Source organism: Epinephelus fuscoguttatus, linkage group LG14 (assembly GCF_011397635.1).
Source record: "Epinephelus fuscoguttatus linkage group LG14, E.fuscoguttatus.final_Chr_v1".
Classification (NCBI taxonomy): Eukaryota; Metazoa; Chordata; class Actinopteri; order Perciformes; family Serranidae; genus Epinephelus; species Epinephelus fuscoguttatus.
In genome coordinates this window covers 36,418,127-36,436,195 of record NC_064765.1, presented here as the reverse complement: position 1 = coordinate 36,436,195, position 18,069 = coordinate 36,418,127, and the positions used below count along the sequence as shown (strand labels likewise).

The 18,069-nt window shown below is 40.0% G+C and overlaps 1 protein-coding gene across 1 annotated transcript in view; it reads right to left on the bottom strand.

Moving 5' to 3' along the window:
- daam1a (dishevelled associated activator of morphogenesis 1a) overlaps positions 1–18,069 on the bottom strand; it is a 43,563-nt gene that overhangs the window by 13,938 nt on the left and 11,556 nt on the right. Inside the window, exons 2-17 of the mRNA XM_049596246.1 lie at positions 15,907–16,121; positions 15,714–15,803; positions 13,422–13,493; positions 13,028–13,122; positions 12,683–12,902; positions 12,074–12,187; positions 10,357–10,467; positions 9,433–9,536; positions 9,204–9,270; positions 7,367–7,484; positions 7,097–7,235; positions 5,974–6,032; positions 5,366–5,553; positions 5,005–5,256; positions 1,889–1,996; positions 1,610–1,707 (exon numbers count right to left, since the gene is read on the bottom strand). Coding sequence (XP_049452203.1) covers positions 1,610–1,707; positions 1,889–1,996; positions 5,005–5,256; positions 5,366–5,553; positions 5,974–6,032; positions 7,097–7,235; positions 7,367–7,484; positions 9,204–9,270; positions 9,433–9,536; positions 10,357–10,467; positions 12,074–12,187; positions 12,683–12,902; positions 13,028–13,122; positions 13,422–13,493; positions 15,714–15,803; positions 15,907–16,089 — 2,018 coding nt within the window. The 5' untranslated portion in view covers positions 16,090–16,121. The remainder of the gene's footprint in view (positions 1–1,609; positions 1,708–1,888; positions 1,997–5,004; positions 5,257–5,365; positions 5,554–5,973; positions 6,033–7,096; positions 7,236–7,366; positions 7,485–9,203; positions 9,271–9,432; positions 9,537–10,356; positions 10,468–12,073; positions 12,188–12,682; positions 12,903–13,027; positions 13,123–13,421; positions 13,494–15,713; positions 15,804–15,906; positions 16,122–18,069) is intronic.

The window sequence follows — 18,069 nt, the reverse complement described above, 5'->3', positions numbered from 1 at the left end:
GATACATTACTGTACAAGCATACACCCCACTTAACATTATACTGATACTAGTGTTAAAGATTTATCAGTACATATTGATTAGTAGCAGATAAAAGCAGAATGGCTAATAAACATTAATAAGAGCGAATGAGAAAGTGTAGGTGACACCAATGTACTGATACTGCAGAAAATGAGTATTGAAACAGTTTTAAATATTCAGAATCAAAATGTATCGACAAATTGATATTTTTGACAACACTAATTGGTGCAGCCTAAAGCAGCGGTGGAAAATTCCTACAGATGTATGGTGCATTGAAGCAGGTCATGAAGTTGGAATTTGTTGGTAGGAAATTCCCCTTAAACAGCCAACAATTAGGTAAATACCAGGGATGGCACAAAGCACCTTAAGTTTGCTCCTTAAGTATGACACTTAGATTTAGTTTTCCCTTAGCTGAGGAAATTACTTAAGAGTGTTGCAGAGAATTTCTGAACAGGTTTCCTTAGTCAAGGAAAGACGTTAAGTCATTTAATGCACTGAAAGAGATTTTACAGCAGTAAAATTCTACTGTTTCCATGGAGACCATTGTGTTTGCTGGAACGTGTGCTTGTGATAGTCTAGGTTACCCATTGTTGCACCTAAATATCCTCTCACAAAGTTGGCCTGATAGAAAAAAATGGCAGACGAGAAGAATGAAGAGGGAAAAAAATCATACTTCAATAACAGGAAGAACAAACTGAAAAGTAAATTTGATTAGAAAATAACCGCACACATTAACCAACGAATGTGGGAGGATACAACAACATCTGGACAGGAACTTCACCACTGTATCCAGCAGACACAGTGCACCGTTGGCTTGTGTACATGAAATACTTCGCTAATAACTAATTGGAAAGATTCCGTTTCATAAAACCGCAGAGCAATCATTAATTGTAACAGGGCTGGAAGAGCGCAGCTTTGGAAAGTTGGGTGATCCAACTCAAAATCATAAATTGACCTCTGGTCAGATTTTAAGTGCAAAATCAGTTGCTTATCATCAAGGGTGTCCATCAGGTTCTTCAAGTCGTGGAACACTCTTCTCGGGATGCCTTAATTTTCCTCAGTTATCAGCATAAACTCAGCCATGTTGCTGTTAAGATGCAATCAGAGTACCTTACATTTTTTTTCCTTACCTTGGTTGCTGAGGTCTTCTGTGCAACAGTTTACCAAACTTTAAGCAATCCATTAAGACCAAGATAAGGAGAAAAACTTAAGGAAATCTTAAGGATGTTTTGTGCAACCAATTTTATTTAAAGAAAACCCTTAACTCAGATTTAAAGGAAAATCTTCACCTAAGGTGTTTTGTGCAGCCATTCCCAGTGGTTTGTGAAGGCCATATCATGACACTCAAGTTTATGATGATGATGATGTTTCACTTCAATATATAATAAACACAATGTTCTGATAAGTATTGGTATATTTATCAATGTTACTCCTGTTTCCCTGTCATGATGTGTGGAAACAACCCACATGTAGACATGAACAACATATCCAGGCTGCTAACAGCAACAAAAAGAGCTTATGTGTAACTTCTGTTATTGAGAACCTACAGAGGCTTTTTCATTGGTTCCTAATGATCACACACACACTGACCGTGAGAGCAGAATGTTACAGTTCTGTGCTCGGCGACCGTCGATCACTGACAGCTCCTTGACTTTCTTAACCACAGTATGGTCATCCTCAGCATCCTTCTGTTAATACATAAAGAAGTACAATATATAATGTATGCTCGGGCACTTGGCACTTAAATCATCTACAAATGGATGGATAGATCTGCCAATAACACAACGAATTAAGGAATGTAATACAAAAGGCAAAAGAGAATGAAAGTGTTGCTGAGGGCATGGCGAGGATAGTGTCACTGTGTAATACTTGTGGTTTCTGGTAAGCTGAGAAGGTCTTCTGGAACTCCTCCAGATCCAGAACTTTAAACACCTTGAGATCGTCGATCTCTTTCCATATGGTTCCTTCTATCTTGTTCTGAAACAGACAATAATACAAGTTTGTCAATATAATCTTAATTCAGGATCCAGTTAACATCTTCATTCACTGTTTACTCCCTGAGAAGACTGCCAGCTGCTGTTTGGCACATACTGAGTAAAGGATCAGTCTGATGTTATCCTATATTTTTCTAATGGCCAAAATAAATGAGACATGGTGACAGCAGCATGCCCACAGCAGACCGCATCCATTGAAATCAACTGAAGCTGCTACGCTGAACATGGGTGGGACCACGGGCACCTCATTGCTCAACGTTACTTTTATGTTGCTGGTCCCTGGAACTACATGGAACTGTATAAAGAAGTGTGGCCTACAATCTGTAAAAAAAAAAATGGTAGAAACAAATACCTCATTATAACAGGCAATGTGATGCAGCAGAGCAACATAGTGGTTTTTTTACATTTCACATGAAAATGCATCAAACAAATCGATGCATCCTGTTGTTGAAACAATCCAGTTCATTCATTCAGTATAGTTAATATAGTCTATATGCTTCCAAACCCTGCATAACCAACTGCATTGTCACGCACAATACATGCATACATACATACATACATACACAGTGAAGCTGGCAGCAGCCACACACTGCAAAGATGGACTCTCTGTAGAAGGTAAAAACCCCTGCCCTGCCCTGCCTACGTAACGCGCTGTGTCCACGCCCCGTGTATTTCAGCTGTTACTGTCAACAAATTTCACGAAAAGACCAAAGACAACAACGTGTTAGTCCATCTCTCAACACTGCCTGATGTTCCTCTACAGCTCTTAGCTTGAGGCCCAGCGGTTCCAGTGGTGAAAATGCTTACAAATACATAATCTAAGTTTCATTTCTGGTTTAACCGCAGCAAAGCAGGGACCAGAAAGTCTGTATCTGACTGACTTACAATGACTGTCTAAGTGATGAAGATACATCATCGGTCAGTCTCCTGATGAGACGAGTTGAAACAGGCAACTTCTTGTTTTATGACGTTCTGGACCACAAAATTTTAATATCTCGTCTAGAACACTGGGTGGGTATTTTAGGGGTTCAGCACTGGAGTGGTTTTGATCCTACGTAGCAGACCGAACCTTCAGTGTCAATATTGGTGACTTCACATCCCCTTGTGTGTCCCTCTCATGTGGGGTACCACAAGGTTCGGTCTTAGGCCCTCTTCTGTTCTCACTATATTTGCTCCCACTGGGGTCCATTTTATGCAAAAACAGTATATCTTTCAACTGCTATGCAGATGACAGATATATGCCAGATTTACTTGCCCCTTAAAAGAAAAATGCACTTTCCTTGGGACCACTTTTTAAGTGTCTTAATGACTTAAAGGCCTGTATGGCACTAAACTTTTTAAACAAAACAGAGGTGATGGTCTTTAATGGTACTGTTAGGACCCCACCCGTTGATTTGGGTTCATTGGCTCAGTATACTAAACCAACCATCAAAAACCTTGGGGTAATAATGGATCCTGGGCTTAATCTCGACAGTCAGATTAGGGCAGTTGTGAAGTCGAGTTTCTTTCAACTGAGGCAGCTAGCAAAAATAAAACCTCTTCTGTCAAGCCAACACTTATAAATGATAATCCACGCCTTTGTAACTAGTCGGCTAGACTATTGCGACATCCGCCGTCACCCGCCTCCAGATGGTGCAAAATGCCGCCGCACGCCTTTTAAGTGGCACAAACAAATGTGAGCACATTTCCCCTATTTTAACCGTGTTACACTGGCTGCCCATACATTTTGGGATCCATTTTAAAATTCTTTTATTTGTTTTTAAGTCTCTTAATGGCCTCGCCCCACTATACCTCTCTGAGCTGCTAGAGCCATACACTCCTACACGCCCTCTCAGGTCAGCTGACCAGCTGCTCCTAAAAGTTCCCAAAACGACAAGCAGGCTCAGAGGGGACCGCACTTTCTAAGTTGTAGCACCAAAACTATGGAATGACCTGCCTCTTGACATCAGACAAGTTCCATCACTGCATGTTTTTAAAAAGCGCCTTTTCTCCATGGCCTTTGATCCCGCATAAATTGATGTCTTTTAATTTGCTATTACTCATTTTATTGACTAATTTTACTTATGTGCTGTGCCTTAAAATGTTTTATTGGTTTTATATTGTGTTATTTTATTGCACTTTTATGTTTTTATCTTTATTGTTTTTATTATGCTTTGTTTTATGTCTTATGCCTATTGTACACTTTATGTTTAATTGTATACAGCACTTTAGGCCACTGGGTTTTTAAAGTGCTTTATAAATAAAGTTGGTATGGTATGGTATGGTATGGTATGGTATGGTATGGTATGGTATGGTATGGTTCTGCAACATTAAAAAACCCTGATGATTCACACCAATACAACTAGATGAGATGGTGTATCATCTCTATGCAACAACTCTCTGCAATGACATTCTTTATGTCAGTGCCAGACCTTTCTATGAAATAGGCTTATATTAGACACAGGTCTTTATTTCTAATTCATTCTGTTTGATACCTGCCTTTGGTCATGCTATAGTGACAAGCTTTCATCTTTTCTGATTCTGAGCCTAAATCATTCAGTCAAAAAAAAAAAAAAATTGAAAACCATAAAGTCCCTCTCAAGCTGGCAGCGGACGTCACTATGACATTACAAGGATGTTGGACTCTTTCATTGGAAATGTCTAACGCTTTAGCAGTAACATCATGGCATTCTGATGTTGGGTTTTGGTCTCCATACCTTACCACTACAGGTTGTTATTGTATGTCAAGATAACGTTGGGCATGACAAGTTTGGAAGACGCTGGATTTCGATTACTTCACAACACAACATAAAAACGGGCCTTCGTATTGTTTAGATACCTGAGAAGCACTGCAGAAGTAATGCTGTAGTAACAGCTGGAATAGTAGTGGCAACACTGCAGTTGCACATGCAGTATGTGTATGTGAAATAGTATAATATGAGCAGAAGTGACAGTACCAACAGGAGACGTAGCAGCAGTAACATTAACAGGCCTTGGAAGTAGAAAGTGTACCTCAGGCAGTTTGCTCCAGTTGAAGGACTTGAGTGGGTTAGCTGGCCGAGGAATATTCTTCTTCGGGGCAGTGCTTAGTGGAGCTCCTGGTGGAGGAGGTGGGGCAATTGGAACCATACCAAAAGCTGGTGGGCCCCCTGGAGGAGGCGGAGGCGGTGGTGGAGGAGGAGGAGGAACAGGGACGGACGGAACAGGACCAGGGATAACCAAACTACCAGAAGTCACAGGAGGTCCTCCTGGAACACTGGAAGTCTGACAAGACAACAGGATAGTTTTCATTATGAACAGCTGACCAAGACATGATCATCCTGAAACTGGGATCTTTTGAGAAAATAAATGTATGTCATGTCGGTGAACTTACGGAGCTGAGCTGCTGCAGCTGAGCAGAAAGTTCTGCCACTTGTTGTTTAGCTTGCTTGTTCTCATTGCTCTCTCGTTCCAGTTTGTCTTTCATTTTGTTCAGCATGACCATCATGTCTTCCTTCTCCTTGTTCTTGGCCTCACACTCCCTCTCTTTCTTTTCAAACCGCTGCTGTAAGTTGTGATGCTCTGGAGAGAAGAGAAGGTGAGACAGCTAGAGACAAGTGACTTACAGGAGGTCGTTCATTCTGCAAACTATGGTTGAGTTATTAGAAATGTTCATCAAGCTGATAAACAAACAAGTAGCCTTACTTTCTGCATCTTGACTTCTTTACCATGATTATGGCTCTGACTTGTATTGCGTGCTTGGACCTTGATGTTTGTTTCGTTGATCCATAGTGAAATTAGCAAAGTGCAACATACTTTGTATTGTTTTTGATTGTTCATGTGTACATGAAAACCTGCAGTGATTATGGGAACAATATATATATTTAAAATGACTGGTCCAGTCCAGCTCTACATCATTTGTGTTTGTAACAGGTTGCAAAGTTCCAGTCCCCTCTGCAGACTTGCAGAATGTATACCACAGTAAAGTATATGTGCGTTTACCTTTTCTCATTTTATCAGCTTGTTCTTTCCATTGTTTGACCTCACTCTCCTTGACAAGCCTGCAGACACAAACACACACACACACACACACACACACAACTGAACTGAACTGAAGTTCTCCAACATGAGGTGATCTACGACCATTACTATGACTACTAGTGGTGCCCTCAGAAATTTTTTGGAGGAGTGGCCAGATGGGGCCACTGACGATTTTGGGATGACATACCAAAACCAAAAGCCATAATTGAATTTTAGGAATTCCATTATGCCGTTGTAGTATACAGGCTAGCTGAAAATTATGACAATATGAGGGTAAGGGAAACTTACTTACTGATGCACTTTGGTTTCTTATTTGAAATTTAAGGTGTGCTGATGGAGTCCATTTGTCAATTCAAGCACCGAGTAACATTACAAGTAAATGTTCCACCATAAAAGTTGTCAGCAGTCGGCCCAGTGAATTAAGTTATTTTTTTCTCAGTCTACAGCTGCTGTAAGAGGCAGCAGAACATCCTTTTATTTTATTGTTGTAGTTTACTAATGCATGTAAGACTTGCCATGGTATGAACAGGGGTTACATAAGCTTCAAAACCAGCCTCAACTCAGCCCTGAGCAAGAGTCACCGTCTGCTATTTACCAAACAACGGACTGTTTTTAGCTCCACCTTTTAGTACCAGATCTGTGTGCTAAGTACCCCAACAGATGGGTGACCAAAAATGGGGACGGTAAGGAACGGTTCCACTGGTACCGTCCACAACTTTTCACAGTGGAAACAATAAAAATGGGTAACGATCTGAACTAAACCATACCAGACTGCTTGGTGGTCCATGTGTACCCATGAGTCACCCCTAAACCTGAGAAGGCTTGTTCCCAGTAAATGTTTTGTTCCTTATAATCAATGTACTGACCATTGACCATGCCATTAGTTTTTATTGGCTTATTCAAACAACTGAGCAACCTTTAAGTAACCTTAATTCTTGACTGAATGTAGAAGGTAACTAGAAGCTGTCTGTGCTTATCGTAGAGCACTATTGCCCTGGAGCTATTTAAATATGTCATCATTACTAAAAACTGAAAAGCGTGCAGCACTAATCAAGTCCTAAAGTTAGGAACCCAGAAAACTTACATGCGCACGATATTTTTCACGTTGAAGTCCTCCAGTGGAGCAACATCAGGGTTTTCACCTTTGTCCGTCTGCAGAACCAGCTGCTGAACTATCCGATCCAACAACACCCAGTACTGAAGAGTGGTACTGTTCTGCTTATCTGCAGATAGACAGACAGACAGACAGAGAAGAGTCAACAGATGGACAAGCTGCTGCTGTCGTGGATCATTCATGGCAATTATAAAAAGAATATTATTAATAATGCAATTGTAGGCAGACAGCCAGTCTTACATGGCATCATGAGACAGTGCTGCAGTGCAGACAGGAGGTGAGGGTAGGCTTCAGTATGGCTCAGATTCTTCCTGATCAGCTCAAACATCTGGCTGGCACTTTTAGTTTCTATATGGACCTGAAACAAATGATATTAATCAGCAGGTTTATAACACAGTGTACAGCTAATTTGCATTTTTACACTTTATTTAACATCAAAAAGAAAAGTAACGCTGAAGACAAGCTGGGTCAAGTGTGTTTTATTATAAAGGAACACTGGAATACACTACTCCTGAGTGTCTTTTCATCCTTAAGAGCTACTTGGATTTCAGCTGCTTACTAGATCTAAAGGATGTAAAACAAAGAAAATCTACACAGCCCAAGAATTAAGGGAACACTTAATCCTCACAGTATAACACCAAGTCAGTTAAACTTCAGGGATATCAATCTGTTCATTTAGGTGCAATGAAGAAGCAAAAGCAAGACAACCACCAAAAAGGGAATGGTTTTACAGTTGCTCTCTCCTTATCCTTCCTGACTGATTCTTCTCTAGTTTTGTGTTCTGCTAGTGTCCTAGTCACTACTGGTAACATTAGGCTGTAACTGCTGCCCAGTCAGGTTGCACAGGTAGTCCAGCTCATCCAGAATGGAACATCCATACATGCGGTTGCAACAAGGTTTGCTGTGTCTCCCTGCACAGTCTCAAGAGCATGGACGAGATACCAGGAGAGTGGACATTACACAAGGAGAGCTGGACAGGGCTGTAGAAGGTCATCAACCCAGCAGCAGGACCGGTTTCTGCTCCTTTGTGCGAGGAGGGACAGGAGGAGCACTGTCAGAGCCCTACAAAATGACCTCCAGCAGGCTCCTGGTGTGCATGTTTCTGACCAAACTGTGAGAAACAGACTGCATAAGAGTGGCATGAAGGCCCAACGTCCTTTAGTGGGACCTGTGCTCACAGCCCAGCACCGTGCAGCTCAACTGGCATTTGCCAGCAAACAGAACTGGCTAGTCCCCATCTTTGCCCTGTTCTCCTCACAGAAAAAAAGCAGGTTCACACTGAGCACATGTGACAGGCATAAAAGAGTCTAGAGACGCCATGGTTAACGTTATGCTGCCTGTAACATCATCCAGCATGACCGGCTTGGTAGTGGGTGGTCTGGGGAGGCATATCCTTGAAAAGTCGCACAGACCTCCATGCCATAGCCAACAGTACCCTGGATGCTATTAGGTACTGGGATGAAATCCTCAGAGTGATTGTCAGACCTTACGCTGGTGCAGTGGGCCCTGGGTTCCTCCTGGTGCTGGACAATAGCTGGCCTCATGTGGCCAGAGTGATTAGGCAGTTCCTGGATGATGAAGGCATTGATGCCATTGACTGGCCCTCTTGTTCCTCTGAACTACATCCAGTTCCTATGGGACACAATGTATTGGTGCATCCTATGCTGCCAAGTACCACCACAGACTGTCCAGGAGCTAACTGATGCCCTGATCCAGGTCTGGGAGGAGATCCCCTAGGACACCATCCGCCGACTTTTCAGGAGCATGCCCAGAAGTTGTCGGGGGTGTATACAGGCACACAGGGGCTGTACACACTACTGAGTCACATTATGGGTTGCCGTTATAAAATTCACACACATTGGATCAGCCTGTGATTTTAATTCTTACCTTGATTTTTGGTGCTCAGTTTTGGTTTCCATTGACCATTGTTGCATCATTTTGTTCTCAACAAATTATACAATGTACATCAGTAAAGATTCAACTCAAATAATTCATTCATCAAGATCTGATGTGTGATTTAAATGTTCCTTTGATTTTTTTGAGCAGTGTATATAAAGGTTTGTCTGAAATGACTTACAGCATCAAACTGTTTGGACATCAGGAGTTCATCTTCATTCCTCAGCATCTCAAAGAAGTCCAGATGTCTGTTAACAGCATAAACATAACAACTGAACTGAGAAAGCTATTTAAAATCAAAGTATTTAAAAGTACAAACATGTTTTCTGACCTTTTATGTACATGTTAGTTCAAAGTCAAATAGTAGTAATGTTTCAATATGCTAGCACCCTTTGGTGCACCTGATGTACCTGTTTAGAGTGGCGTTGTCATGGGAGCGTAGCTTGTCGATGACCGGCTGAATGCCCAACATCAGAAACTCATAGCGTAAATGGATACGGAACTCCAGACTGGTCTAAAAACACACACACACACACACACACACACATGCACACACAACATTGCCATGTTGAGTTATTGTCCAACAGGAAGGGAATAGATGCAAAGAAGAAAGTGATAGTTATAGAAATGTCTAAAACTTGTTTTGCAACCTTGTCTAAACCTGAGTGTCTGCGATACATAAATGTTGATGACCGCCATGTCACTCTACCTGCATCAAAGTGACCCAACACAATGGCCGGATTTTATAGCTATCTGGATCACGATACCCAGTGATATCATATCCCATGAAATGATGAGCTAGTAATTCATGTATTATCCTCCGTTTTTGGAAGGCTGTAATTATGTGACAAATGTGCTGATGGGAGTTAAGGAGGAAGTAGTCTCCATAAGGATGTAGCTTGGGGTTCTGGATGGGTCACAAAGAATGGGACTTTCTCCAGGTGACTGGTGTTTGGAACTGTGTGAAACCAAGTGAACTTTGAATCATTTGAAGGGGGGTTGTTACCATGTTTCTCTTCCTAACCTAACCACAGTATTTTTCCTGCCTGAACCTAACCTCCATAACTTTATGTTAGATACGTAACTTTACATTAAATTTGCGACATCATTCGTGGGGAGCTAATTCATATGATATCATATATCAGTATACATTAACTGCTGGTTTGACGTGCACATTTCCACCTGGTTTTAAATTATCTATCTCAAGGAAAAGTGGTATCATATCTATCATCTTATAGTATCATGCTGCATCATAAACCAACTCCTAAAAGACATCTGACATGATAAAATGATCCTATTTACAACAAAGCAGAGACACATAGATGTTTCCTCACCTCTCCTGCTCCCTGGCTGAGCACAGCATTGATGAAGGACATAATGGCAGTCTTCAGATTAACTTCATCTCTGTAGCGGCCTGTGGATCTATCCAAGTCTGTCACCAGGGTCTGCAAACAGAGCAAAATATATTCAAGTGAAACCATCATAAAACATTTGTATCATAAATAGTTTTTGGTCTTTTTTATGTTTGTGAGATATCAGATAACCCTCAAAATTACAGTAGAAATCACTATAAATTGTAATATGAAGTTGATGCATATTTGAGGCATAAAATTAGTCATCTTAACAGAGAAAATGTTACTTTAAACTTTGATTTACTAACTTTAACGTGTCAACACATTAGTTACCAGTGGGGCTTATTCTTCTGAAACAGACTGAATATGGTGAGCAAGGCAGAGATATCCACCCCAGTTTATTTTTCATAAGAAGCTATTTTAAGCTATATGCTATTTTAATAAGAAGCAACAATTTCCTGTGGTGAAGCATGATGGGATTGCCTTGAGTGAAAGAAGGGCAAGCAGTGCAGAGAGCTAAGTTCAAATATATTAACAGTAGGCTAGAAATCTAGTTGGTTATGGTATCAGCATCTAACATCCGTCTTCTATTTGCAATGACTTTATTGCTGAAGCCCAAACAGATGCATTCTCTGCAACAATCTGTATGTCATTTGTCTAGTAGTGCTTTGCTATTGATTATTATAATCAGCATTTTATTAATCAATAATAATAACATATTGTCTATGGCGCACAAAGAGACTTCTCCTGGTGACATGGTTTGCTCTGAGTGTTAATGGAGCTATATCTATGTCTATGGTTCTCAACATGGACATCGACGCACAGAGGCACACTTGAGCAGTGGTATGAGATGACCCATACAGCAGCATTTGTTGACACTCTGGACACCTACAGTCATAAAAATAGCAAGAAAGTCTGTATAGAATGGGCAGGAGGGGAGGTGGATGGGTTAAACAAACACTGGACTTTCACCAGGGAGCCGACTGTTCATGTCCTGTGTGAAACCAAAAGTCAATGAAGTTGTTTTAATAACAGCGTAGTGTGCTAGTATGTGTTGTATACTATGCTAGTGATGTATGTCATGTTACGTTACATTACGTTGGTAACAATCGTGTTTATTTTAAGCCAAACCATGATGTTTTTACTAAACCTTACCACTTGCTTTTGATGCCTAAACCTTAGAAAGTGAACCTACATATTTTACCTATGTTTATTTGAAAAAACAAGAAGGCATTTAACAAACTGTACACTTCCTGATGCATGTAATGAGCACTAATTGACACTCCAAAACTGATGCAGGAGGGTACCTAGTGCATCATATTTTGATGTGACAGGCCACTGACCTAACGTCAGTATTTGACAAGTTGAGAGTGAGAACTGATTAGCCAGCCAGTGTAGAGACACATGCACAGACACATTCACATGGTCACACCATCTACCACAACAACTAACAGAGAAGCTTGAATTACAGCACACACACAGAGGTGGTGTGATTTAATTCTATGCTTGGGATGCCATTACTCCACTATATCTATACATAGCAAATAGTTACATGCTGCTATATTAATGCTCTGAATATTGTAGAATTCCTTTAAGCTTTGTGTCATCATGTCTAGACGTCAGAATCTATCTCCTCCACGCTTCCGTGAGCGCCAGCAGAAAATGAAACAGAGCACAAACAAATGAAGCGCAAGCGAACCTGAAAGCGTGTTCTCTCTGAGGCATATTTCTGGTAGTGCAGCATGGCTTCTAGTACTTTCTTATGGCCTCCTGGCACCAAACATACTGCACCAAGGATCTCTAACACTGCAACCTAAGGAGAGAAAGAAGATCAGACAATTACAAATGCGAGGGAGAAAGAATTTCATAATTATTTACTGGCACATGGTGATGTTAGATGGCCAAGTATTGATTGTTTGATTGAAGTAAAAGTCTAACCTAATAGAAATAGTAATAAAAAATGTGTGAGAAACACTCAGTTTGGAAAAGAACCATGAAGACTGAGCTCTGCAGGCAGTTCCTTCCATCTCATGACTGGTTTTTGTCAGTTGTGAGACCCTATATAGACAGGTGTTTGCTTCTCAAAACCATGTCCAATCAACTGAATCTACCATAGGTGGACTCCATTCAAGGTGCTTAAACATCTCAAAGGTGATCGAGAGAAACGAGAGGCACCTGAGCTAAATATCAAATGTCATAGCAAAGGGTCTCTGACATTTCATTGTTTTCTATTCAGTATATTTGCATTTGAACATTACAAGCCGACTTTGGCTTTGTTATTCTGGGGTATCGATTGCACTGTGTGTACCTTGGTTTTGATGCTTTCAGTGGTGAGACTCTGTGCGATGATATTAATGCTCTCACAGTGACCCAGGACATGAGCTCTGCCCTGAGAGTTGTTCATCAGAGCTTTGATGCAGCCAATCAGTGAGGTGTGGACCTGAGAGTTGGTGGTCTCGTAGTCCATTGACTTGAGGAAATTCAAGATACAAGACAGGCCGTCCAACTCAATGAATCGTGTCACAAAACTGAAGGAGGTAAATCAGAATGGTAAAGATTATTCTTTAGGTCCCTGCAGTACAGGGAGGACGAAATAAAGCTTTGGTAAATTTCTGTATTTCCAGAATAACGTGTGTTAGAACTGGAATCGTACCTCATTGGCTGTGTTCTAAGCGCTGTCTTTAGATCATCCACGATATAATGTCTTCCCTGCTCTTCATCATCCTCCAGTGACAGCAGAGTCTTCCTCTGGGAAAAGACAGGATAAACTAAATAACGCCAGTTTTTCATTATTCCAAATATGCTGTATATTCGCTCAAAGGCCATGATGGAGACAGTTTGGCTCTGTCCCTTTGACTAATACAACCAAATGTTGGTAGTGTAGTATCAATCAGTCTTAAAACTCACATTTTTTTTTAAATGTATTCAAAGTGTTTCCATAAAAATCATCAATATTTCCACATTTTATAAATAGAATTGGTAATAAAGCAAAATCTGTCTGTCTGTGAATAAACTGATGAACAGAATAAAAACAGAGTGTAACTCACAGCAGCCATGACCCTGAGCTGGTCAATATAATACTCTGGCCATCTGGTTGCTCCCTTATTCACCTCTGCCTCCTGCAATACACACATATACACACAAAGAGGTCAGTGTCATGGATATGCTTACATATAATAGACAACAAAGCCATGTGTGTGATCTTGCCTATTAGCCCCTTTATTGATATTAGCATCTACTACCAATTAGAGGTACTTTATCTTAAAAGGGGACCTATTATGTTTTTTTTTTATTTTCTGTCATATTTATGATGTTACAGTGACAGATGTTCATATTAAATGTGGCTGAAGTTTCAAATAATGACATGAACATATGTAAAAGTAATCCCTTTATATGGCCATCTGCTCCAGGCATGCATGTGTTTACATTACATAGCCTACATTGCTACAATAAGCTACATTCTAACGTCAGGGAAACATGCAATCTTGTTTGTCGATGTTGTCAATTTTTCCCTGATTTTGGATCGTTTTCCTGCTGGAACATGTCCAGTTGGGCGTAGGAACTTTTAAGGGTGATTTTTCACGATAAAAAAATGCCGCCATTCTCCATTACAATCATTGCTGTAATGACAGTGCTATGCTGACGACACCCAGCTCTATCTTCCCCTCAAGCCAGAAGACCAATACAAACTCACCATTATCTTCAACTGCATAAATGAAATAAAGTCCTGGATGGCAGTAAACTTCCTTCAACTAAATGAAGCTAAATCCGAAATTATTGTCTTTGGCCCCTCTGACAACATCAACCTGATATCCAACAGTCTTGGCAACCTGTCCACTCTTATCAAATCTCACGTCAAAAACCTTGGTGTCATTTTCGATTCTGCACTCAAGTTTGATAAACAGGTCAACTCAGTAGTCAAAGCCAGTTTTTTCCAATTTCACACCATCACAAAAATCAAACCATTCCTCAGTTTCAAGGACCTAGAAAAGTCATCCATGCTTTCATTTCCACCCGCTTGGACTACCGCAACTCTCTGTAGACTGGAATTAATCAGTCATCTCTCTCCCATTTTCAAGTGGTACAAAACACTGCAGCCAGACTTTTGACAGGTATCTGCAAGAGAGACCACATCACCTCTGTCCTAGCCTCGCTCCACTGGCTGCCAGCACCGTATTGATTTTCAACTTCTTTTATTCACATACAAAGCCCTGATTGGAGTGGTCCCCTCCTACATGACAGAACTTTTAACCCCATACTCCACACCCAGACCCCTCAGGTTAGCGCTTATTTTAAACTCAGGGGTGACCGTGCCTTTGTGGTCGCAGCCCCCAGACTCTGGAACAGCATTGCCCCTCTCTGTCAGACTTGCCCCCTCCATCGACTCTTTTAAATCAAAGCTAAAAACGTTCCTGTTTACTAAAGCTTTTGAGTCCTCCTGATGTTGCCTTTGTCTTTATTTGTGCCTTGATCTATGTTGGTTGCTGTTTTTGTTCTGTTTATTATTTTACTTCACTTCTATCTCTTTTATTCATTTTTAACTGTGCAGCACTTTGGTCAACTCGGGTTGTTTTTAAATGTGCTTTATAAATAAATTTGACTTGACTTGAGAAATGCTGATCAATCAGAGCAGATGGCACTTTTTCATTTGGTGGGCTTAAAGAGACAGGCACTAAGAGTGTTTCAGACAGAGAGTATCACAGTGTTTTTGACTCCTAAAGCACATAAAGATGTTCTAGTAAAAACCCAAAATACAGCAACAAACTTGAAGATGAGACACTTCCCCACTGATGGCTTCTGCTTTCATAGAGCCTATTAGCTTCAAGAGGACACATGCAGGAGTTAGACTGAGAGAGAGTCATTGAATGATGAATGAATGATAAAATGAATAATAAAACAATGTCTAAGTTACTTGCCAGATTGTTTGGTCATTAACATGTGAAACTAAGGCAGTGTGATTTGCTAGCCAGGATACCTTTGTTTGCTCCACAGGCAATATTAAGACCTCAGTATGCTTCAAACTAAATAGCTGTATAATAAACTTCTGAAATGGGCTGAGGCCGACAAGTTTTGTAGCATTCTGAAACAATCTGACATTCTTCACAAACTCCTGTGAACAAGTGCAACATCATCAATCTCTTCTAGGAGAGACTGACAGTATGAGGTGTTGTATGATTCATCACTGTTCTCACCTCTCTCTGAGATCAGGCTTTTCACCACACCTTCGGGTGTTTCTTTTCTTTTCCAACATTTAAAAATACTTTAGCTATGTTCATGGCATGACGCAGTTCATTTGAAGCACACTGAACTCTTGTTGTCCCTTAGTTATAGTTTCTTACCATTCTTTTACTACAGTAGATCTGCCATTTTTTCTCTGCTGGCAAAGAAAACATGGCAGCTCTGTGCTCCTCTGTGAGGCCAAGCTCATCCTGGGATAGGAGACAGAAAGGGAGAATGATAAATATAAAGACATAAAAAGTCAGCTGTTGAATAATTATGGATATTTGAAGGCCTCTCTGGTGTTGTACTCACCACCAGCTCAGTGAACATAGAGTCCAGCTCTTGAGGGGGGGGCATGGGCAGGGTGGGCTCCATAGCCACAGTGTTGAGGTTATCATGGCAGTAGGTGATCTCTGGTTGTTCACTTCCTTTGAAGCAACAAGAAAACAGAGAGGACAGGCTACGCCCCTGGGGCTGCTTCTGCCGGGACGCCATGGTTACAGCGGGGACCTCAGCAGAAGGATTGACTGAAGAGGAAGACAAACAGTGTTAGTATTCAGATGTGTTGTCATTTACTCCCTGCTGGTACTGGTGATGCATTTTGCAGCAATACCTACAGTCAGAGATCAGACAAGCTGAGGTCAAGCAAATACTATATTTGGGTAACTTTTGAATGATGTGTATAGTTTATAGTTTAATTTTTTTTGCACAATTAAACACAAAAAAGACAAGAAAAATTAATGTGCAGGGAGAGGCAAAAAAACGTGTGTGTGTGTGTGTGTGTGTGTGTGTGTGTGTGTGTGTGTGTGTGTGTGTGTGCATGAGGGGGACAATAGTTTATGCTGTTTTGACCCTCAAGCAATAAAAATGCATCATAATGACTAAAACAAATCAAAACTTGGGCATTAATAAGAGTAGGAAAACCCATTACAAAACAGCAGTTACATATTTTTTCGGGCATTTTTTGTAACACTTCATAGCGATACAGGTTTTTACCAGGTGGAAGAAATCATTACATAGTTATGTTCTGCTAAATTTTATTGAAAATTGACCTCTACACTCGATGCATCTCAATAGACTCAATTGAAATTTTGGATAAATCTTTGGTGTACCTTTTTTGGCCACTGAAAATAATCAAGTTAGACTTAAATTCAAAGATCATTTATTTAATCTGAACCATATAGCACAGGCAGTTAAACCAGCATTGGCATCTTTGACCAGTGAATAAAATTTGAATTGGAGAGAACAAGGGTTGTGTCCTCTGCAAACATTATTGGGGAAAGCATATTTGAGACATTAGATAACTCATTTATATAATAATAATAATGATAATAATACATTTTATTTACTCAAAGACACTTTATATTGGTTAAATGAGGATATGGATGAGGAATACTTATTGTCCAAGAATGGATCTCTGCGGAATACCACAGGGTTATCTAGCCTGTAGCATCATAAAAAACATATTTATAGAATTTTTCTAATAAAAGGGGGGTTGATGGTTTACTGTATCAAAAGCCCTTGAAATGTCAATGAAAATACTACATGTATACTCATTGTTCTCAAGTGCAGAGTTAACTTTACTGATGTTTGTACAGAACTGAATTTGAATCTAAGTGAAAATGAATGTATTTATTTTTTTTTCTAAAATAATTAATAAGCATGGCGAAATAGAGATGGGTCTATAGCTATTAAAACAACATAGATCATCTGCTTTAAACAAAGGGAAAACTTTGGCAACCTTTAAATCCACAGGCACAATGCCTGTTTTCAAAGAAAATAAAAAGATGTGAACCAGTGGCTGCAGTATAGACTGTTTCACCTATTTAACAAGATATACAGAAATATTGTCATGACCAGCTGATGATGATTTTAATTCATCAGTTATGTCACTTATTTCATGGATATCATGGGGCTTAAAAGAAGAGATAATAGGAAAGCTTCTTGGAATAAAATCCAGTGGATAACCAAGACAAGGAGGGACTTTATTTGTTAATTCATAACCAATGTTAACAAAAATAAATAAAAATCATTAAATGTTTGAGCTATATCAAATGGATTGTTGAAAGAATTTTTCCTATCCAAAAAGACTGGGGGTAACTCTGGTGTAGTCTTTTCTCTTTGCAGAAACTGATTCATGACTTTCCACATGGTTTTAATATCCTTTGAACACCTCTTAAATTCTTCACTGAATTTTTATTTGATTTTATTTTTTTGCCCATCTAACTCAATCAGTATATTTGTTTCTATAACATTTATAAACACTATGGGTAAGAGGAGTGGGATTTGAAACATGTTTTCTATAGATTTTTTTTCCTCAACAGCTTAAATAAATCAGCTGTAAACAAAAGCTTTTTCAAGCCTTGACTGTATTTCTTGATAGAACTGGTGGTGTCGAACACCAGCCTGTTTGTCTAAACTGGGAGTGCACCAAGGGACATGTATCTGATACACTGACTTGAAAAACTACCTTAT